The sequence below is a fragment of the Colossoma macropomum genome, unplaced genomic scaffold (genome assembly GCF_904425465.1).
Source record: "Colossoma macropomum unplaced genomic scaffold, Colossoma_macropomum, whole genome shotgun sequence".
Classification (NCBI taxonomy): domain Eukaryota; kingdom Metazoa; phylum Chordata; class Actinopteri; order Characiformes; family Serrasalmidae; genus Colossoma; species Colossoma macropomum.
The window spans coordinates 34,000,936-34,024,964 of NW_023494792.1; the positions used below are offsets into that span (position 1 = coordinate 34,000,936).

General features: G+C 40.6%; 1 protein-coding gene across 4 annotated transcripts in view; it reads left to right on the forward strand.

Annotated features, from left to right (window-relative positions):
* Positions 1 to 3,034: 3,034 nt before the first annotated feature.
* The window catches only part of LOC118812175 (sodium bicarbonate cotransporter 3-like), a 71,805-nt gene continuing 50,810 nt past the window's right edge, over positions 3,035 to 24,029 (forward strand). For all 4 annotated transcript variants that reach the window (XM_036576955.1, XM_036576952.1, XM_036576954.1 and 1 more), the window contains exons 1-2: positions 3,035 to 3,212; positions 21,755 to 21,836. In XM_036576955.1, the coding sequence (XP_036432848.1) occupies positions 3,132 to 3,212; positions 21,755 to 21,836 (163 nt within the window). In that variant the 5' untranslated portion in view covers positions 3,035 to 3,131. The remainder of the gene's footprint in view (positions 3,213 to 21,754; positions 21,837 to 24,029) is intronic.

The window sequence follows — 24,029 nt, forward strand, 5'->3', positions numbered from 1 at the left end:
AGCACAAATAAGCACGGTTAACACAGCATACAAACAGGGGAATGTCCTGAGCTGGACCTCCCGAACCATCACGTCACACCAGCCTGTGTGCACATCCTTCTTATCATTCATGGTTTCATTCAAGGATGCATTCATCGTCCCCTCAGACTCTGGTGCTATGAATGCAGCTATAGACTATGATGTTACTAAAAAAAAGAGAGAGTGCACAAGAGCTCATGGGTAAGAGTGAGCGAAAGAAATTGCAAGAGAGAAAATGGGCGAGATAGATAAAAAGGGCATATCTACTACATAAAAAAATCACTAATTGGAAAGTCAACTCGAGCCTGATGTTGTGCATGATAAATCAGCCCAAACCCGGTATTTTATCAGGCTGATCGGCCTTGGGTCGGGAAGCAGAGCTGTAAAATGTATCAGTAAAAAATGTAATTTAATAAATGAATAAATTGTTTCTCTGGCAGTAGACATTGTATTGGAGACGTGTAGAAGAGTGGGTTGATGTGGAAAGAGGAAATGTGAAGAGGTCTTCAGTGATGGCATCATTGGGAAAACATCTGTTTTCTATTACAAGCAGTGTTTTTACTCGTCTTTTTTCTCGTTTTTATGATTTTGTTTACAAGAGACGTCAGTGATGAATTTGAATTTCTGAAAAGTCTGTTGATGTCTAATAAATAAAAAAGGTTTTACAAACTTCAGGGAGGACACCCCAAAACATTCCTACACTAAATTAGGCTGAGCCCAGGATCTTTACATGCCCAGCCATGCCCCTTGTGCAAAACACACTATCACTATCCCCTTTAGCTGAGCAGCTGAGTCAGAGATGTTTCAGCACTCCCTCATGTCCTGCTGTGTAGTCATTTGCTGTCTGAGGTAATTTTAGTGTAGATTGTTACTGAGGGATATGTGGAAGGAACAGCCTGTCTTTTGGGGTAATGATAGCTTTTGGCCTAGGGTTAGTCTTTAGCTTAGCACAGACAGCAGCCTGCTAACTGCGATTCTCTTTATTCTTGTGTCGCCTGTAGCACCATCCCTGTCAGTCAGCTCCATCAGACAGCGTTCTTGGGCCTGGACCTCACAACAAGCTGAAGCTCTGTTACACCTTGCATAGGTGCAAGCATCTGTCATAGGATGCCAACTCTGCCACAAGTCGGTTTGTGAAATGTCTGTCCTGCTAGATCTGCCCTGGTCAACTGTAAGTGCTATTATTGTGAAATGGAAGGAGCATCAACAGCCATAAAGCAGAAGACCACGCAAACTCACAGTGTGGGTCTGTCGAGTGCTGAAGCGCACAGCGCCTATATTTTGTTGAATCACTCACTAAAGAGGTCCAAACTGCCTCTGGAAGCAACATCAGTAAAAGAAATGTGCGGTAGGAGCTTCACAGGATGGATTTTCATGGCCGAGCAGCTACACACAAGCCTAAGATCCAAATGGACAATGCCAGAGGTCAGGGAGAGTGGTGTAAAGCATGCTGCCACTGGACTCAGGAGCAGTAAAAACATATTCTGTGGAGTGTCAAACGATATCCAGTATTGTGAATCAAATTGTATTTTGAGCTCAATATATTGAGGGCATTCACAGGCAATTGATAATCTGATCATTATCAAATGCATGCGAATGCACTCAATATATCATTATTCGGCAGTTATTCAATTGTTCAAGTGGTCAGGTAAACAGCATACTCAGATTTCTTATATCAGATAAGGCCTAGAAATCCGATTAAAAATCCAATAAAAAGAGCTCAATTTTAGCCCAGTAGTCGGGTTTCTCAGTGCATGTATACGCTTACTCTGATTTCTTTCGTTTTTCTCCGCTTGCGGATTTGTGAAAATAGACAATTGTCCTGGAAACAGTAAGCAGCTTTTAAGACTACATGCTCAGCCAAATGAAGAATTTAAATATTCTTCATCCTGTAGATGATGTATGTTCATATTTTCTGCTAAAGTGACTTGAATCACGCCACAACATGATGTTTGAGTTTTACATCATGTTTACGCCACATTTTATTCTGTGATTTTATTGGTTGGTTGCAAAGCAAACAATCTGATTACTGCCTGACTCATGTAGACCCAGATTTTCCCGTTATCTAATACCCAAATGCATGTAAACGTGTTGATTGGATTACTGAAAAGAAAATGTTCTTCTGCAGTTATCGGATTACAAAGTGCATGTAAACACACTCATTGTTACAACTCTATGGATCAGTATTGGTGTCGGCTGATACTCAAGGTCTTAATATCAGTACTCGTTAGGGGTGAATGATTACTAGTATTTATATTGAATGTCGTGATTTGAAAGTGCAATTTTTACATTACAAGAACTGCGATTTTAATGCTATGCTACCTTATTCACACTTATTCTAGCAAGCTTTAAGTGGACAAATTTAACCTAATAATGCACTCATTAACTGGTACTCTGGCACACTGCATTCAGCGTTCAAGCCTCAAGTCTGAAAAAATGGTGCTGGTCATCTTGGTACAAAAAAAAATAAAAAATCCCAGAGATTAAAGAAATTATTTAAATCCAATCATCACTGCAGTACTGGTTATAAAAATTGCATTTAGGTATTTATTACCACAAATCGTTCAACCCTAGTATTGGTATCAGAAAATACATAGTATAGTGTCACCTCTATTTCCTGCCACTTCACATTGAACTGAAGGGTAATAGAGAGAAGCCCATGCCAGTATTCAAAATGATCTCTGAAAAACAGTGATACTGGTGTCAAAAAGGTGTTTTTCATTCTGTGTTTGTGTGTGTAAGTGTGTGTATTGCTGTGTGTCTGTTTTGGCACAGGAAAATGAAATATAGATAAGCCCAGCGATTGGCTGCTGAGTGAGGAGAGAGAGAGAGAGAAAGAGAGAGAGAGAGAGAGAGAATACAAATACACGCAGAGAGATGTTCCAGCGTCCCACAGAGATCCACCGCTCTCTCACACACGCTCACCCTTTTTCCTGCTCCATTGCTCCCAAAGCATCTCTCTCTCTCTCTCTCTCTCTCTCACTCTCTCTCTCTCTCTCTCTCTCTCTCTCTCTCTGACACACACACACACACACACACAGGCTAATTCACCCTCCCTCTTTCTATCTCCCTCTGCCTCTCTCACTCTCACACACACGCAAGAGTAGCAGGGCATGGAGGCAGCTGCTGCCTCTGCTACTGCTGTTTTAACGGACATGGACGAGAGACATGAAGAAGGAGAGCACGTGCTGAGGGTAGGACTGTGTGTGTGTGTGTGTGTGTCTGTGCGTGTGGACGTGTGTGTATGCGATGGTGTATGCAAAGGTCGGACATACATATTGTGTGTGTGTTGGTGCATTATGTGGTTCTGGATTTCTATTCTTCATGCATGTACAAGGTTGTGTGTTAGGTGCACTTTGTAGTTCTACAATTACAGACTGTAGTCCATCTCTGCATAATTTGTTAGCCCTATTATCCCATTCTTCACTGGTCAGGACCACCACAGAGTGGGTATTATTTGAGTGGTGGATCATTCTCAGCACTGCAGTGACATTGATGTGGTGGTGATGTGTTAGTGTGTGTTGTGCTGGTACGAGTAGATCAGACACAGCAGTGCTGCTGGAGTTTTTAAACACTGAGTCCACTCACTGTCCACTCTATTAGACACATTGCTGGTCCATCATGTAGGTGTAAAGTCAGAGACGATAGCTCATCTGTTGCTGCACAGTGTGTGTTGATCATCCTCTAGTCCAGGCTTGTCAAACTGGGGACCTTCCGGGACAAAGCACTGCGGAGATTAGCGTTTACCCTCATCTAACACTGAGTTCAGTTCATGAAGGTCTTGCTAATTAACGGATGAGCTGAATCAGGTGCGTTTAATGAGGCAGGGTGCTGAAGTCTGCAGTGTTTCGGCCCACGAGGACTAAAGTCTGACATGTGCTGTAGTCCTTCATTAGTGGTCACAGGATGCTGTCCACAGGACGCTGTTGGCTGGATATTTTTGGATGGTGGACTATTTTTAGTCCAGCAGTGACATTGAGGTGTTTGAAAACTCCAGCAGCACTGCTGTGTCTGATCTACTCATACCAGCGCAACACACACTAACACTACCACCATGTCAGTGTCACTGCAGTGCTGAGAATGATCCACCATCCAAATATTACCTGCTCTGTGGTGGTCCTGGGGGGTCCTGACCACTGATAAATGGGGTGAAGAAAGGCTAAAAAATCAAAGCAGCAAGTTATCTGTAATTTTAGAACTACAAAATACATCTGAAGGTCAATGTGTGGTGTATAGGGTGTATGTAGTAGGGTGTAGGGTATATGTAGTAGGGTGTAGGGTATATGTAGTAGGGTGTAGGGTATATGTAGTGGGGTGTAGGGTGTATGTAGTAGGGTGTAGGGTGTATGTAGTAGGGTGTAGGGTATATGTAGTGGGGTGTAGGGTGTATGTAGTAGGGTGTAGGGTATATGTAGTAGGGTGTAGGGTATATGTAGTAGGGTGTAGGGTATATGTAGTGGGGTGTAGGGTGTATGTAGTAGGGTGTAAGCTCCTGCCACAAGCACACCACACAAATGTAAATAGTGTTCTTGATGAGGCCTTCAGTCCCACCCACTACAGCTCCACCTGTAATGGCACAGGCCCGTCACAGGTGTATGTAGTAAGTTTTGGCAAATTCTTTTGAAGACGTCAGTCTGCAATTAATTAACTGACAGGCCTAAAATCACAGACACGACCCCAGAAAATATTAAAGAAATCACTGCATTTTGGCCTGACCGGGTTTTAAACATTTTGAAATATTTTAAACAACAAGTCATGGCTCACAGCTGCTTTTAGGCTCTATTTTATGGGACAAACTAGACAGGTTGTTATGTAACTAAAACATTTGTAACGTATAGATACCTTAAGGCTATGTCTCACAGCAGTAACCTGAAGTCGCTAAGGTAATAGCCTACATTAACATTGTGTCCTGTGGCTAAATATCCTAGTCATTTAACAGAGAAATACCAATATATCTGCATGCGCAAGGGTCAATCCACTGGATAGTCTGTGGACAGTAAGACCAGTGGCTGAGAATACCTGCTCTGTGATGATACATATGTACAAAAAGCATCTGGCCAAAGTTGCTAGCCTCGGGAATCATGTGCCCTTTACTTTACACCACTGAAGAGGATTTATGTGTTGGCAGAATATTGTTGAGCTGTCAGTCTCTGTTTCAGAGTTGTCAGTTTAAGTAGACGAGTAGTGTTCTCCAACAAGTAACATCATTTTTCTTGCCAGGTTTGGGTGCAGCTATTGCAGCTTAAATTAATTTTCTGGAAAATAATCGCGGTAAACGTTTAAATCAGCATCACATCTGTCTGCAGCACAGAGCATGTTTAACCAGCACATCTGCGTTTCTCATCTATGTGAGGCACAACGGATGTGGCATTAATAGAGGATATCACCCAATGTTTAAAATTTCAGTTATGCCCATTTCTGGGAATACTGATGTCTTGCTGTGGTTTGTACAAAATAAATCAATAAACTAATACTTTTACTAAACTAAGTGAGTTGTTACCGTCACTGGGAACTGTTGCTATGGTAACTTGATGAACCATCACTGGGCACAGGCCTAAACAGAGCAATTATTTCTTCGTAGGTTAACAGTTTTTTAAATATTCATTAACATCCATAGTATATAGAGTGTGTATGTGTTTGTGTATGTTGTGTGTGTGTGTATTAGAGGATCATATACAGGTCTTTTGTATTAGTTGTTGGGAGATCATGAAAGAGGGAGTAGGAAAAGATCTCCTGCTAGAGTTGAAAGTTGAAGAGAGGAGGGAGAAATGGCTTCTTAAGAAAAGTGGGGCACAGAGAGAGAGAGAGAGAGAGAGAGAGAGAGAGAGAGAGAGAGAGAGGAAATACTGTAAATAGGCCTGTTCAGGTTTTAGACTGGATTTCTGAGTATGAAAATAGCTGCACTTGCTTTCGTGTATGCGTGTGTGTTTGTGTGAGTGTGCGGGACACCTGCCTGCAGAAATGCTGCTCCCTTCCTGTCGTTAACTCAAAGCCTTACTGTCAAACAGAGCGGTGAGTCACGGACAGGCAGGAGCAATGAGGATCTGGCAACCGGCCCTGTCCCTCAACAGCACAAATATGTTCTGAAAATGTTCTACTTCGGTTGATAAAAAAGGGGGCTGTGCGTATTGGAGACAGTAGCTCTTTCAACCTCTGAATGAGTGGGAATAGTTTATTTTGGTGCATCACTTGCTCCCATGGACATATATCGGGTACATCTAACTTTAGTGGCCAACTTTGTGAGAACCTTTTGTGCAATATACACTTACAGCTGCATAAAAAATCTGCTACTGCAAATTCAGTACAAGGACGAAAAGTGGGAACCAAAGCCTTTTGAATTTGGAGAAAAACAAATGAAAAGTCATTGCAAGCACAATGCATGTTCAGCAGTCTTCAGTAAAACGGTAATGTTCTTCAGCAACATGTTTGACCAGAATAGAGTCTTTCAAATGGACATTATTTTCTAGCCCGCTTCTCAAAAGTAGTTTGGTCAAATGGGGTAGATAAAGAGGCAGAAAAAAAAAATCAGCTTTACATTATTTTCTCCTTATAAATAAGAATTAGAATAATTTAGACAACACATTTGGTTCTTAAGTTTTCTTTTGTTCTGTACTGGAATTATGAGGCTATTGTAGCTATAAAATAATGGAAGCTAATACGCCACCAATTAGCGTCATGCACACTGTTCCTACGGTGTCACAGGTTACATAAGCAAGTCTATTTGAAACAACTTGACATAGTTTGAAGCAAATGTGTGACTATGTAGGCATGTAGTTTGCACAATGCTAACTGGTGGGGCATTGGTGGGCTACATTAGCTTCACAGCTCCACTGCAAAACTAAAGAAGTAAACTTCAGACCCCAAACCTGTCTTTGCAGATCGACTATGTTTGGGTTAAGGGAGAGAACTGTGCACATTGCACTTGTTGCAATACTCTTGCTTGAATGCAGTTCAGAAGCCCAAATCTGAGCCGCTAGTCTTTGGAAAATTTCTATGATTTGCCTGCTGAACTTACATGACCTTTCAGCCAGCATAATGACAGAAGCATCTACACCTTGTCTGGGTCTGAAAGACCACAGCTAAATGTAATGTGTTGCTGTTTTTAGAGAGGTCAGGGCTGCGGCATTTGGCCGTGCCTGAATGTGTGTTTGTGTATGTGTATGTGTAAGGCATCTCCATTTGGCGCGTGTGTGTTTGTGTGTGTGTGTTTATGTGTGTAAGGATGTTCTTCCAGTCCGTTTCAGATCTTTTACAGCTGATTTGGTTCACTTCATTCTGCTGTTTGTGCAGATCCAAGTAAAATCTTGAAAGGTTCCATATCCTGAATTTTTCTTGTAATTTTTTTTCTGTGGTTTTATGTAACAAAAACAGACCTAATTCATTTTTAATTAGCCATTTTGTGATCTTTTTCTCTTAGAATTACACAAGCTGTGTCTTTAAGACTAATATATGTAAATGAGGTCTGTTCTGATATAACATATATGTCTGTAGGGTCAAAATGCAGTAAAATGAATCAAATGCAGATGTTTTAGGTCAGTTTTCCAGCGTCACCCAAGCATTCTGCACTTATATCTAAACATCTCTCCAACGCTGATCATTATTTAAAGCCAATATCTGTCAGTAACAAAATGAGTCCAAAATCATTGTGGCTTCCTAATGATTTCCATATATGGACTCTATGGACTGGGAGTGAACAATACATTTTACACACTACAAACTCTTTTATTTCAATAAAGCATAGAAAATTCAGGTTCCCTTGACATGGGCCCTTTAAGTGTGTGTGTGTGTGTGTGTGTGTGTGTGTGTGCGTGTGTGTGTGTGTGCCAAGGAAACGTCGCTTTGACACGTAATAGGAGTGTAAAGGCTCCTATGCATATGTGCGTGTGTGACTCCTGTGGACTGTAGGTTGGCAGTGCCTATGTAGTGTTGGCATGGCTACAGGCGTACTGTTGAGAGTGAGTGTGGGGCTCGAGTACGGCTTATCCTGTGCCACGCGGGCATCGCATTCTGCCAGTGTCACACCTCCCAGACAGGTGATACACAGGACCGTTATAGAACAGTAGTTTCCTACACACACACACACAGAAACAGCGTGCCTGTTGTGAAATGTTCCAGTGTGTATTTCAAATGCCGATCTGTGTATTTCCTTGAAAGGGGTGTACGTGTGTGTGCGTTTGTGTGTGTGGGGGAGAGAGAGAGAGAGAGAGAGAGAGAGAGAGAGCATGTGTGAGTCCCGTTGCAATCAGGGGTGACCTTAGTGTTTCCGCCTCCCTCCCCCTCTCCCTCTCTCTCGCCCACCACCCGGCTCCTCCTCGTCTCTCACACGACACGCGCACTCTATTTGAAGACACCTGTGGTGTATTTAGGTAGTGAACACCATGGTGCCTGTGTTGCGTCACTGTGTTGTTAAAGCAGTCCCAGAGCAGACAGTGAGCTCATTCACAGCTTTAACTCTGAGCGGTTAAGTTAGAAAAATAGATATTAAAATATGCAAAATAATAATAATAAAAACTGTTACAAGATGAGTGCTAGGTAATATATTGTCTTCACCCATGTCTTGAAATTAGTGTTACACAATACTGATTTCAGTTCCTGCTGTATTGATGTGTAACAAAAAGCAGAGTATATCATTTACTGAGAGCTTCAGATTGTTTTGAAAGAATAATTAAAAATGGTCAAGTGTCCTTTCTGGAAATTTGTTTCCACAGACTTTTCAGAAGTTAGACAGTTTTGCAATTAGGGTTTTGGCCTGAAGGTTCATAGTGGAGATACACCTGCAGGGAGTAAAGCGACATACTTCCCAGATTTACCACTATTGCACCATTATGAACATTACATATAAAAGCTCAGACACTGGTAAATTTGCAGGTTATTTTGGCTAGTAAATAAAATGGCTATATTTGTGGTGCTGACACCGTGACCCCTGGTTGCTAATACTGTAAATGAGTTGGTAATTTTTTTAGAGTTCAGTGTGAGTAGGAGTGCTCAGGAAACATGAATTCATTAACTATTAATGCGGACTCAAATATCTAATGATACAATGATTTTATGGTATTTAATATACTAAATAACCGGGATGCACAGTGATTTTGGAATCATATCTGTATTGGCTGACATTGGGCTGATGCCCAAATTTAGCTGATATTTCAAACCGATATTTATTGCATACCGGAAGAGCAGCTAAAATGTTTCCTACAGCTGTCAAACTCTTTAACTGTTTATCAAACTTTTTAGTTTTTTTTGCTTTAACTTTTTGCTTTTAGCCATTTAGCTCCATTCACCCCCATTCACTGAGGAATCGCTCGCGAACACCCTCTGATTTTGCAGACATGTTTTTGATATAAAAGGGGAAACAGGAAGAGGCCAGCCTCCAGGTAACAGACCATTAGCTTCTGTCTGTTTACAGAAAAGACTAGCTTCCTTTCTCTGTGTAAAGTTCAAGCCGCAGTGATCTACTGTGGCTTTCTGTGGTCTCGATATGGCTTTAATTTAGCGTAGTTATGGTGAAATGCTGAGCGACGTGCTGAGGAACCAAACAATGCTGGTGTTGCATCCGATTCAGTTCCCCCTCGAATTCATAGTGGTAGTCACAGGCGCGGGCATTCATGCAGCACTTAAACAATGGAAAGCCAAAAGGGTAAAAAGTCTTATGCTACAAATTAATAATGCAAATCCAAATGTTTCCCCATTATCTGATACCCAAGTGCATGAAAACATGCTGAATGAATTGTTGATAAAAATTGATTGATGCAGTTATTGCGTTATTAAGTACATGTAAACGCACAGGACACATTGTAAAGGGATGAGTCTGAGGGAAGAAAGGATTTGAGGAAAATTACTTGGAATGCACATCCCTTCTTGGTACTTTGTGCTCAATCAAAGCTTTACCAGTAAAATATGAACTCACATTCTTGGTTTTTAGCTTAGCTTTTGTTGTCCTAATTGTGGGGGTGGCAGCTACTGCATGGTAGTGTCTTAAAATAACGCTGCTCTGTGTATTTAGATGCATTCAAAAAATGTGCTTGCTTTAGACCAGTACTCTGGAGACAGCTGCGCACACCAACACACTATTTCCCCGTCCATTTTCTAAGGCTCCAAGGAAACAAATGCTCTAGAGGCACTGAAGGACGTGAGCTGTGTGTGCATACGTGTATGTGTGTGTGTGTGTGCTCTGCATCAGAAGTGAGGCGCTCTGACGTGGATCCTGTCGGCTCAGCCGGAGTTCCACAGAAGCTGTGCCCTTTGGGGATCGTGTTCGTGTCGTCCCATTGTTCTGTTGACATGGGATCCATCATGGCTGATTAGCCCTATCTCTAAAACAGTGCCCTCCCTGCTATTAATAGACAGTGGCTGCTGCCACTTTTGTGCCTTTAAACACCAGAGTGCTACAGTATTTCAAGGTTACATTCAGTCAATCTTGTCCTTAACTGCTGCAGTCAGTAATGCAGTCAGTGGTGCCTTTCACTGTTCTGTCACTGTTTATAATAAATCTGTCATTTTCCTTACAGGAGAAATAGGTCACTGCAGGCCTGCACTGCTGATTTAGGGCTACCCCCCAGGAAGAACAACTTAAGATGTACAACCCCATTTCCAAAAAAGTTGGGACGCTGTGCAAAATGAAAATAAAAACAAAATGCAGTGATGTGCAAATGATTTAAACCCTATATTTCATTGAAAATAGCACAAAGGCAACTGAGAATTTTTATTGTTTTTTGAAAAATATATGACCATTTTTAATTTGATGCCAATAACACGTTCCAAAAACGTTGGGACGGGGGCAACAAAAGGCTCGTAAAGTTGTGTAATGCTTTAAAAAACAGCTGGTGGTTAATTGGCAACAGGTCAGTAACATGATTGGGTATAAAAAGAGCGTCTTTCAGAAGTAAAGATGAGGAGGGTTCACCACTCTGTGAAAGACTGCATAATCAAATAGTGCAACAATTCAAGAATAACATTTCTCAACATAAAATAGCAAAGACCTTTTGCTTTTCATCATCTACAGTACAAAATAACATTAAAAGATTCAGAGAATCTGGAGAAATCTCTATTTGCAAGGGACAAGGCCAAAAAAACAGTATTTGCTGGCTGTGATCTTTGGGCCCTCAGGTGGCACTGCTTTAAAAACAGGCATGATTCTGTAGTGGAAATCACTGCATGGACTCAGAAACACTTCTGAAAACCACTGTCTGTAATAAACAGTTTGGCGCTGCATCCACAAATGCAAGTTAAACTCTAAAATACAAAGAAGAAATCATATATAAACATTATGAAGGTAGATTGATTCTACAGGAACTTTGCATTACTTTTCAAATGATTTCTCCTGTAATGATAAAGCAAGATAAAATAATTACTTTATATGTCTGGTAACATCATGTAATAAGGCCTGATATTAGAGAGCAGACAGAAGCAGCCCAGTTATCAGCTACGTCACACATGCAGGGCAAGTCATATTCACCACTAGTTAAATAGCCACAACCATGCATGTGACATCAAACACAGCCATCCACATGAAAACACATAAAACAGAGTTTTTAACATCTCTACTGGCTCCGTTTTCAGTGACTTAAAGCACTGTTTTCTTGCAGGCAGGAGGCCAAAAGGCAGAGAAAGTAGGCCTCCAAAAAATGTATATCTATGAGGAAGAGCAAATCTCTGCACACTGGTGCACTAGCAACAAATATTTTAGTTGTGCAGTTCAGATGAAAATGCAGCTCATCTTTTTCTGCTGTGAATTGTTTCTTTAGATCCTCTCATGTGACAGTCGTCTTCAAAGGTGAGCTCAGTTTTACACATCTTACAGTCTTTTTAGATGATGTTAAAGTGAAGTGCTCCCATATTTTCAAATTTTTGACCTGTGTTTTGGCTTAGGGTTAGGGTTAGGTTTTGACCCTCACATGTTTCCCTACTTCAACTTTTGCCTGAGCCCATGTATCTTGTTTTGCTGCTCTGGTTTTTGATCTGGTCTGGTATAAAACCTGTTCCTGGTGAATTCTCCTTTTAATAAACCTTCCAGTTTATTTTATATCTGCGAGTGTCTAGTTACAACATGCTTCAAACTAAAGCCTGATTCTGAATATTACAGGACTAGCATATTTGGTTATATCTGGTTGTTAAAAAAATCATGTTGTTTCATTGGGGATGTTTCCATCATATTTGAACAATTTGATACATTTTTTAGTGCATTCTCTGCTGTTTTACATCACACGCTCGGTCAAGAACATGTGTATGTTTAAATGTAGGCTAGTTGTAACGTAAGTGTTTATTAAGTTCAGGTTTATGCTTAACTAAATCCAAACAAGTTGCGCCACAAACTAGTTTGAACACTGATCTCAATCCCATTTCTTATTTTTACCTCTACCCCCTGTTTTTGAGTGTTTCCTTGCCTCTTGGAACTGGAGTTGCAGGGAGTAGTGGTTGAAATGTTCCCCCTATGAAATGGGACCTTTAAATAAAAAGAACATTACTTCATTAACAGCTACTAACAGTGCTCTGTAGGCGACCCTGCCAGTCTGCAGTGACAGCAGAGGAGGGTAAAGTTCAGCACCTCACTGCTGGGCTTTAGTTACATTTAGAGCATCATATGCTTTCAAAGAGGGGGGATGAGACAGTTATTTATTACCTCCCACCCTTAATTCTTCAGTGATATGAAGCTGAAGTCAGCTATTCTCCAGCTTCTGGTTTGAATTTTCCCGTTCCACCTTAAATAGTGCAGCTGTTCCATTTTGGCTCCTCAGGTGTCAGAACTGCTGCTCCATTTAAAGTGGAACAGGACATTTAGCTAGCTAGCTATCAAGACATCAGTATACTACTAGTGCTTTTTTAAGCTTGTTATGAAGAAAAGGACCAAAATACATTGAAATGACATTAAGATAATACAGTGGTTGTTGTCATTTTTAACGGAGAAAATACTCACATTTGTGGGTTGCTTTGGTTGCTTACACAGCCATTTTTTCTTTCTCATATCACTCTCTTTGTAGGGTACCTCTGAAGGGCCATGTAGCCCTAACACCTCACCCCACCCCTCTATCTCAACAAGAATCAGGACAGCCTACCTCTATATGTGAACGCGGAAAACAGAGGGGTAAGGGCTAAGTGGTAGTGGCGAGGGGTGAAATGGGATTGGGCCTAAATATTTACACCTCCCCTAAGCAGGTGTAAGTTTTTGGGAAACCATCAGAAACCACATAGAAATCACAAAAAAAGACCAAAACATGACCTTTTTGGTTAACCAAGCTAAAACTTCTACACTCGGTGCTTTTGCTTATAGCTCTAATCATCACCCTGCTTTTAACTCTGAGCGTGAAGCTAAACACCCACAGCTCCAGCTGAGCGAGACTCAGTTGCTGCTGAAGCGTCTAAACCAGGGGTGTCAAACTGAACCACTAAAAGGGCCATATTAAAAAACCTCAATAAATCTATGGGCCAGCTGTGTTTATTTCATTTTTACTTAACATCTTGCCCTGACCCCAACTGGCCACATTCAAAATATACCAAAACTGCAACAGCAAAATACTAAATACTTGAACTATTCAAAAAAATTTAAATAAAAATAAATTGTTTTATGTAAAACATTAGGCCACATTAGCGACAGATAACTGTTAAACCTCTTTAAAATGTTTTTAAAACCTGGCTATTTTCTATAACTAGACACCTGGCATCTTTTATTTTTGTGTAACCACTGTTCCAAAGCTTATTATTGGAGGAAGGGACTTAGAGCACACATTATGTTGCAGTGCATGCTGGGAACTGTAGTGCAGCTCAGGGTAAAACGAGCTACTTATACTAGAAATTTAAAATAATTTTGCGGTCCGGATAGAATTGTTATTTAGTGTTAACTACAGTAAAGACTTTACACTGAAACTCTGGTGAGGGAAGGTGGTGATAGGAGGTGATAGTATTTGTCAGATACAGGCCTGTTTGTAAGAACCATATAACTGCATCTGTGAGGACTGTGTTTCATATCATTGTGTTCATTTAGCCTGCAAAGTGAGAGCTTTGATTAAAAAGTAAATCAATAATTTTATAATATTTTAATGCCTGTAGCTTTATTAAAAATGGCTAATAAAAATTGGCCAACAGAATTTAAACCAACATCAAAATTTGTGATTGGTGAGCCCCTATTTCTTTTTACATTACTCAAGCTGCAATTAGTATTGGTTTAATCATCATAATATTGAACAGTATGTTATTTTGTAATAAAAACCAATGGTACTGACTTTCTTGTTCCCTGTCAGGTCACTGAGGATGCACCCTGAAAACACCTTCTCTCTCAGTAAAGCTCCAAATGCTTGAGTAGCTGAACCCAAACTCTTCCCTAATCCTTACTTTCATGTTCTTTTCAGCCCTGTGAAAATATGGCCTGAAAGCACCTTCCACCTCAGCGGTGTACCAAATGCCTCGGTCACTGGAGTGAACCATCAAAGCCTTGTGAAGTGAGAGGTGGTTAGAGCTCTTTGGCTGTGCTCAGGCTGTTAAGAGCTCGCGTTTGAGTACTAGTGATGTAACAGGCTCGCCAAGGACAGAGCAGTGGCTCATTGGGTATTGTGCTCTCACTGGCCACTTTATTAGAAACCTTCAACTTGCTGGGGTACAATCAGAGATCGTGAAGCACCGAAATGGAAATCCTTGACCGATACTGAAATTCAGGACCTGCTCAGCCAAAAACAGACAACTAAACAATAAATAAATATAACTGTTCACATAAAATATATCTACTAAAATGATTACAGTATGCACACTGTAAAAAAAAAACTGTAATTTTTCTGTAAAAAAACTGTAAACTGTAATTTTGAGTTCATTGAACTTCTAATACTGAGTTAACAGAGCAGCAAACTGTGTTTTATATTCTGTTAACTTATTATTTGAAAATCAGTGAACTCAAAACTCGAAGTCAACCAGGTTATTTTTTAAGTTAAAACACAGTCATTTTTCACAGTTTAGGTTACTGTATGTGCCACAATATCCATCGTCCTCAACTACAGAGTGTGGTTGGTAATCCAGGGTAATGAATTCCATTGCACTGAATTGCGCTGTCATTTTTTATTTTTTCCTCACTTCAAAGCTGAGGCTACAGATGGTGTCAGTGTGCTAGCAGGAACTTTAGCCTCTGCTTCTGTTGTTTTCATGAGTTCTACATATCTAGCGAGATGTGTTTTCAAGTGGTATCAAACCTATTGTGGAGAAGTTCTTTGGTGTTGTACCCCCTCCTGATACTTGGCATGAACAGAGATTATAAATTGTCTAATATCCCTCGAAAAAAACCTGGAAGATAAATCCACACTGACATTTTCACTCCACTGCTGCTTTAACTAGTTGAGAGTGAAATGAACAAACGTTTTAGGCACTATTACTTATTTTCATGACAACTAAAATTATTTATAAAGTCTTTGTTATTTTTTGTCAAAAATCATTTCAGCCATTTTTCTCTTTTGGCCACAGAAAATGGTCGAAATAGTTCACTGTCAGGAAAAATGGTATGGAACTGTCACTGGGGCAGTACCCCTCTTGTCACTGGAGTGGTTCCCTCAAGAGTACATCTCAGTACCTTTAGTCAGAGAACATAACTGAACCATAATCCACTGAAATTATGTTTTCTAAGTTGTATTGACTCCACACACCCCGTCTCATCTCCAGGCTTTTATTTTATTGGTCTGTATTAAAACATTAAAAAACTTATTTAAAGTTCACAGTTGGACCTTAAAACCACTGTTGTACCTTTAAGGGTACATTTACATTGTTTGCACCTCATTGAACAAAAAAATTTACCTGCACAGAAGCTTCATTTCTAGCAGTGTACTTTTGGTTTTTGGGTTTAAGTTTTGAGTCGTCGAAATTTCCATATGTCCCTAATTTGCAGTCCATCTGTTGAGGCACAGTGTTTGTTAGCCATCCTCTTGTTCTTCTAGTCTCTTGTCTAGATATTTTTGGGTGGTGGACCACCCTCAAAAGCAGTGACACTTGACGCATTTAAAACTCCAGAAAAACACAGCTGTGACACACACCAGCTCTTACTACCATTTCAGGGTCACTGCTGTGCAAGTAATACGTGGACAATAGCAGTCCTGTGGTCAGAAACTGACCAATGATGAGTGAGGTGGAGGCGAGGCTGATAAATTTTGCAGCAACAGATGAACTGCAGTCAGTAATTGTGCATCTATATAGTGGGTCTATAAAGTAGATGGGGTCTCATAAAGTGGCCATGGATGCACAAGGTAGGTGCCTCTAATAAAGTGAATGGTAAGTGTGTGTGTCCTTGTATATGCGATCTTAGTGAGAGGCTGTCTAAGATCTAAGAGGCTTATTAAGAGGAGGACAGAGCCCTGATGCTGTGAGCTTAGACTCCTGAAATATCCTCACCTCCCCAGACATGCACAGCAGAGTTAGGGTTAAACTGAACTGGCTAGGCTGTGTTCGTGAGTGGGAAATGGGTGGTGAGCAATAAGAATGAATGAATAGCAGGAAGTTGAGAGAAATAGAGGAAGAAAATGAGAATGAGAGAGAGCATGCTGCATTAGTACTCGCTGTGATATTGCTTTAAAAACCATATTTAGACCCCGTGTGTTGTAAGCTGCCTCTAAGAAAAGGGGAAAGGGTGTGTGTGTGACTGCTTGTTATGTGTGTGATATTTTTGGATTTGGGCATAATTATTATGTGCTTCCTGTTTTCTGATACCCAAAATGCCAAGGGGGTGTGTTTAACAGACTGTGAGTGTGTGTTAGAGGGAGTGGGCTCACTGCTCTGAATGCTGAATATTTTAATTACAACGCTAGTCTGTGAAACAGAAACCCGACAGGATGTGGCACTGATTTCTGCACACGGAAAACTGATTCTACTGATTATTTACATTGAAAGAGCACAGATTTACATTCAGTTAAAATGCTTTAGAGTAAACCTGTCTCAGATCAAATCTGTAAATCAAATATCTGATGTGATTCAGTGTGGGGATTTACAGTCAGCTCTGTATGAAAAAAAGGTAAAAAAGGTAAAAGATCTTTATGGTTAATTAGCCTCTCACACTGAAAACAGTAGCGAAATCTAGCCTTTAGGTGAAGTCAGTTTAGGCCATAGATATACATACGTAGATGCCACGTTGTGTGTTATGTTCTATCTGAGGCGTTATGTCTGCACGTCCACCATGTTGGAGTGGCCGAGATCCACTTGTGAACAAATTCACTCGTATTGAGAGACGATGAGTCTCAGGATTAAATCAGCCACAACTTCCTTACTACTCAACCAATTTTCACCAATTTTTTTTGTTATAATCCTGAGACACAGATTAATAACTAAATAACTGATCGTGCTAATTAGCCATTCGGACCAATAGAAAAGTATTCAGTCTGCACCTGACTTTACAAACTGAGTTTAGTGTGAGAAACATAATCTCACACACATCAGCAAATCCATCGATGTGTGAATCACTTCTAATCTTAATACACAAACATAATAAAATAAACCCCCAAAACACAGTAAGAAGGACGGAGCTGAAGTTGACTTCCTGTTCACCAGCTTCTTGTTCAAGTTTTCCCATTCCACCTTAAATGGTGCAGCAGTTACTGGTGCCTGAAGCTGCACCATTTAAGGTGGAACAAGAAAATTCTGGACGCTGGCAAATAAGAATCTAACTTCAGGTTCATGTAAGAAGGTGCGTGTAATGTTAATCTATGATGAATATCTACACGGATTAAGGAATGCTATAACTTACCGCTACAAAGCTTTAACCATCATTGTAAATAAATAACTACTACAAGAAGTTAAGACTACCTGAATAGACTATTAAATGAAACAAGCTTAATATAAAACCAGAGGAAAAACAGTCACATCAACAGGTTCTCTGTGCTTCACCAACCACACGACCACATCTACACATAAACACCCAAACAACACACATCACACTAACATGAGTGTGGATCACTGCGTTCCCTCCGTTATATAATCCTATCCCACTTTCTGGGAGCAATATTCTTGAAATACTGTCATTTTGGACATTATCTTTCTTAAACTGCCGCTCTGTAATGGTACTGAATGCAGTCCAGCAGCGATGATGTCCTTCCCAAAATGCCGGCGCTGTTGACGTGCCTGGCTGGACCCAACGCGGCATCTAGGTATGTATATCTATGGTTTAGGCTAATTAGCTTAATCTCACCCTGAAAACATTAGCAAAATCTAGCCTTTAGTTGAAGTCGGTTTAGGTCACCTGTTTCAGGCTTCGGTCTTCGCGGGCCAAAGCACAGCAGACTTCAGCACACTGCCTCATTTAACACACCTGATTCATCACACACCTGAAGCAAGGCCTTCACGAACTGAATTCAGAGTGTTAGATGAGGTTAAACACTGATCTCCACTTTGGCCTGGAAGGTCTCCAGTTCAACATGCTTGGTTTAGGCTAAGAAAACAAAAAGCCTTATCGATATTTTTTTTTTTTACCAAAGCATGTGTGTCATAATTATTAGCACCCCTTCAGTGCTTTGTGCAACCTGCCTTTGCCAACTTCTCCTAACCATCCTTTTTTTGCCAAAAAAGCTCTTATTTCTGTCTCATCTGATCACAGAACCCAGTTCCAGTCAAAGGTCCTGTAATGTCTTGGAAAGTTCAGGCACTTAAATTTGTGGTTGCTTGAAACAAAATGCCTTCTTCTGGCATCTAATTGTAATTTGAGGACCACTAGGTCTGGACAATAACCAAAACTAAATGTCACAATATTTTCTAGTCCAAAAAATGGCGACTATCAGAGATATTGCTGAAGCAAGTTTGAAGATCCAAAGCATGTAAGCATTTATTTTTAGTTCCATGCACTCAAATTGTAAAGCAAATAATTAGGGGAAAGTCAAGGGGTAGGTAAAGCTAGCATTACAGTCCATAGCAGAAGGAACTTACAGGCATCTTCTCAACAGTTTTCCTCTCTTGCAAACAGAAAAAACTGACTGCACACTTCTTAAAGGAGCGTCAACCCCAATTTCCCAACATATTTAGTAAGCTGTTTGACGATGTCCGATTACATCGCCCTGTTGCCCAGGCCTACAAAATGCTACTGTCTTCTGCCGTCTCCAGCTGCGCCTCTTTAACCATCCTCCTCACTGTGTGTGCAGTTAAAACAAACATGCATTCTCTTAGAAGCAAATTCACTGCAGCTCCTTTTGTTTTAACCTCTTAACACACCATGGACTGACCGGCAGGCTCAAAGTTTTATTACTCACTTCTAAACCATGAGAATAGCTCTATTACTTAACAATGAAGTCCCTGTAGTTACTGACTAATAAGCCTTTGCATGAAATAAACCTGGATTGTCAAGGGGTTACACTTCCTCTTGATGAATATGAGCCCTTTCAGGTGTAGTTCATTTTTATAGCCATAGTCTGACTTCAACACACATTTCTCTCATTTCATTTGTGTATTTTGTCACTTTCTCCATGTTGATGAATGAGGGAATTGGTCCTTCTGTTGCCTGTTTATACCCCTGTAAAACAGGAAGTCGTGGATGACCATTTAAGATTTCATGAACACTTGAGTGGACTTTTGAGTGTTTTTTTTTGCTGTGGTTGCATGAAGATGAAGAAATCTAGTCTAAATATCTAGTCTAGATATCTAAAGTCTAAATTTTGCCCAGGATCTATTATATCATTATTCCCTGAAAGTATTTAGCTAATCTGTAAGGGTCAGTGTGATGATGAGTTTAATCCTTCGATGATTGAATCCTTAAAGCTTTTGGTTAGGGTGCTGGACTCAGAGATGCTGAGCTTGAGTCAGCCTTGCCTGGAGGTCAGTCACGCTTTCTCTAAGCTTGCCCCAGCTGACTGTAACACACTGAGTCTACACTACCCTGGGTTACCTTAAGTAACTCTCACACACAAACATTGCTACTGCATTATTCCAAACCAAACTACTGGAGGTAGAAAATAAAACATCTCGATTCACTTGATGTTGACATTGTTTCGTGTTCATTCCCCAGTAGTACTGGTATTTTGAAATATTCATGCATATATTCTTATTAAAATATAATAAGGATTATAACAGTAGTAGTGATCCTTGGCCCTGCACAGCTCAGTTTACTTTTACCTGATGTCAGTTATTAACTGCACACCAAACACTTTAAATGAGTTCAAGCAGTTGTGTTAAAGCAGGGAACTCACAGTAATTTGTGATGTAGTTCTGTTCCAGGGACCACAAGTACAGCGTGACTTGTGAAGTTCTAAAAGACCTGTGGAGAAACACCCACCGTAAATCAATTTTATGGTCCTTTTTTCCTGCAGGGCGGCTGATTGTTTTGTGAGGAACTACATGAGCCTTTTAGATTATATTTCAGATTATTGATCTTTGGAGACTGCACAGGTTTCATTTATACAGCACCTTTTAAAAACAAGTCCACAGTGTTTTAAGAGGTTGGCTGAGAGACACACAAAATACCAAGGAAAGGAAAAGAAAATATCGCAATAGAGAATAGACAATATACACCAATCAGGCTTAACATTATGACCACCTCCTTGTTGTCCATTTTATCAGCTCCACTTACTATATAGGAGCACTTTGTAGTTCTACAGTTACAGACTGTAGTCCCATCTGTTTCTCTGCATACTTTGTTAGCCCCCTTTTACCCTGTTCTTCAGTGGTCAGGACCCCATGGACCCTCACAGAGCAGGTACTATTTGGGTGGTGGATCATTCTCAGCACTGCAGTAACACTGACGTGGTGGTGGTGTGTTAGTGTGTGTTGCGCTGGTCTGAGTGGATCAGACACAGCAGTGCTGCTGGAGTTTTTAAACACCTCAGTGTCACAGTTTGTTCTCACACAGTGTTTAAAAACTCCAGCAGCACTGCTGTGTCTGATCCACTCGCACCGGCGCAACACACACTAACACACCACATCACGTCAGTGTTACTGCAGTGCTGAGAATGATCCACCACCCAAATAGTACCTGCTCTGTGAGGGTCCATGGGGTCCTGACCACTGATGAACAGGGTAAAAGGGGGCTAACAAAGTATGCAGAGAAACAGATGGACTACAGTCTGTAACTGTAGAACTACAAAGTGCTCCTATATAGTAAGTGGAGCTGATAAAATGGACAATGAGTGTAGAAACAAAGATATGTTATGGTCATAATGTTATGCCTGATTGGTTTATATATTGTTATTTTGTTTTTCTGAGGTTTAACAAGTTGAATAAGATGGAATTCACCACTAGTACTACATTTAAAATACTATAAAAATGAAAAAAGAATGACTTTTATTTGTACTGCACTAAACCCAAAAAAGAGGCCTTATTATGCTCTCTTTGCAGTGGAACATACAGTTGGTCAATGTTATTGATGTTATGATAAGAATAAATACGGTTATATTGCCCGCCCCCGTCTCTAAGTGTGTGAATGAGTTCCTGTGTGTATTTTAGAAAGTGCATGGCTAAAGGTTTAGTACCTCTATCAGAGTGATTGCACCATCACCTTGACCTGTTCCACAGAGTGTGTGCAGCATCAATTATTCACTTTGCCCTCCATTACTGTGAGTGTGCGCAGTGGCGTGGGTGTGTTTAAGTGCACGGATGTGTCAGTGTCTCCAAAGGTTAGGGAAACGTCTCAGTTAGCACAGCTGCCCCTGCAGGCTGGGTTTGAGTGGCGAGTCCAGTAAAGACCACCTGAACTCTGGCAGGTGGAGTATGAAGTCTGAGGTGCTGGGACAGTTTGTTCTCATCTCGCATCTGCACAGTATTTCCCACTGTGTCGCTAACTGTACCTGTGTGTCTGTCGTAGAGTCACGGTGAAGAGGCTGTTGTTGACCATGGCAAGACCAGCTCAGCCACACACATCAACTTTGAGAAAGAAGAACTTGAGAGTAAGTATATCTATTTGTTTATTCATTCTTTCTTTCTTTCATTCTTCAATTTATCCATCTGCCCATCCATTCATTCATCAGTTCATCCATCAATCCAGCCTTCAAAGCATTTATTCATCAGACTGTCCTTTCATCCATTCAACAGTTTGTCTACACCTCTGTTCATCTATCCATCCATCCATCAAACAGTCCATTCAACCATAAATCCATCCATTCACCCATCAGTCTATCCTGCTGTTCGTTCACCCATCCATCCATCCATCCATCCATCCATCCATCCATCAATCCCTCATCAATTAATCTGTACATCCATCTATCAATATATCCATCCATCCATTAAACAACCTATTCATCCATTAATGCATCCATCCAGCAGACTGTCCTTTCATCCATTCATCAATTCATTTATACCTCCTTCATCCATCCATCCATCCATCCATCCATCCATCCATCAGTCTATTCAGCCATTAATCCATCCATCTATTCATCCATCAGTCTATCCAGCTGTTCATTCACACATCCATCCATCCTCCTCCACCAGTTCATCAGCCTATCCATCCATCCATCCATCCATCCATCCATCCATCCATCCGTCCGTCAGTCTATTCAGCCATTAATCCATCCATTATCCATCAATCTATCCATCCATCCATCCATCCATCCATCCATCAGTTCATCTGCCTATCCATCCATCCATTATCCATCAGTCTATCCAGCTGTTCATTCACCCATCCATCAATCAGTTCATCTGCCTGTCCGCCTATCCATCCATCCATACATTCATCCATCCATTCCTTCATCCATCAGTTCATGTCTATCCATCCATCCATCCATCCATCCATCCATCCCCATCAATTCATCCATCCATCCATCCATCCATCCATCCATCCATTTATCCATTAATATATCCATTTATCCATCAGACAGTCTATTCATCAATTAATCCAGCCATTCATTGGTTTATCAGTTTATCCAGCTGTTTTTTCACCCATCCATCCCTCAGTTCATCCATTTATCATTCATCCATTTGTTCGTAACTCCACCTATCCATCTATTTATTTGTCCATCCATCCATCCATCCATCCATCCATCTAATCAATCTGCCCTCCATTGATCCATCCATCTCTAGCCCATCTGTCTCTTTCTGTGTGTGTGTTTGTTGTACTTTGTGTTTCTTTGGCTCGTGTTTGCTTGTTTGCTTGGCTCACTCTTTAATCTGCAGTAATTACAGAGGAATTACTCGAACCCAAAACTATAGTTTTGGCAGACGGACCAGAACAGCCAAGTATGAGCACCTCCAATCAGCTAGAGACATCAGGGGGGAGCAGGAAAGGGACATATTTGGCAGGCCAAGGTTCTGTGTACACTAGCCTCAAATTCCATATAATATTATATAAAATATAATAATACAGGGCTTTATGGAGCCACTACTGTGGAATCAGCCCTCCTTTTTGAGTCAATTTTGTCAATTTTGTCAATTTTTTCTAGCAAATCTCAAACCATTATAATAGAAAGTTTGAGGTGGGAATTCAAAAATGAGGTGGAAAGCCAAATAAGACTTGGTAAATTATTTGAATGAATAAACTGAATGTATCTGTTATGCCACTGAAAGCATGACTTCAGATTCTTTCTCCTTCAAATCCATTTTAGATCAGAGAAACTTTACAAGCTCACAACATATACATCATAGCTAAAGCCACCTCCACTGACTACAGGGTTTGTTTGAGAGATGGACTCTCTGGGACTTTATGCTGACACACACATGATGGCACACAATCCGATTCTCAATCAATAGTGATATAATTACAGTCAACGAACTGCTAGACCACTTTCAAGGTAATGCAGATACAACTAGATGTACTTTAGAAATACTAGAGGAACATTGATATGGAATGTTCTCAGAAAAGGTTGGACAAATAATCTTTGTATAGGATGGGTTTGTTATTATTAACTAATAAAGATTGTTCATTATTTGTTTGTAACTCCAAGGGCAGAGTAGCTCTGTTGAAATGTATGACTTCAACAAGTCACACGATTTGACAACAGACTCCACCTGCGTGGAAAATTAATGGACGCCCCGCTGTGAGTTCATCTGTGAAGATAAATACACCTCTCCCTCTGTCACAGTATCCCACAGTATGAGCAGGATTTACAAAGGACAAATTGAGAATTAACATAAATGAACGATTCTAC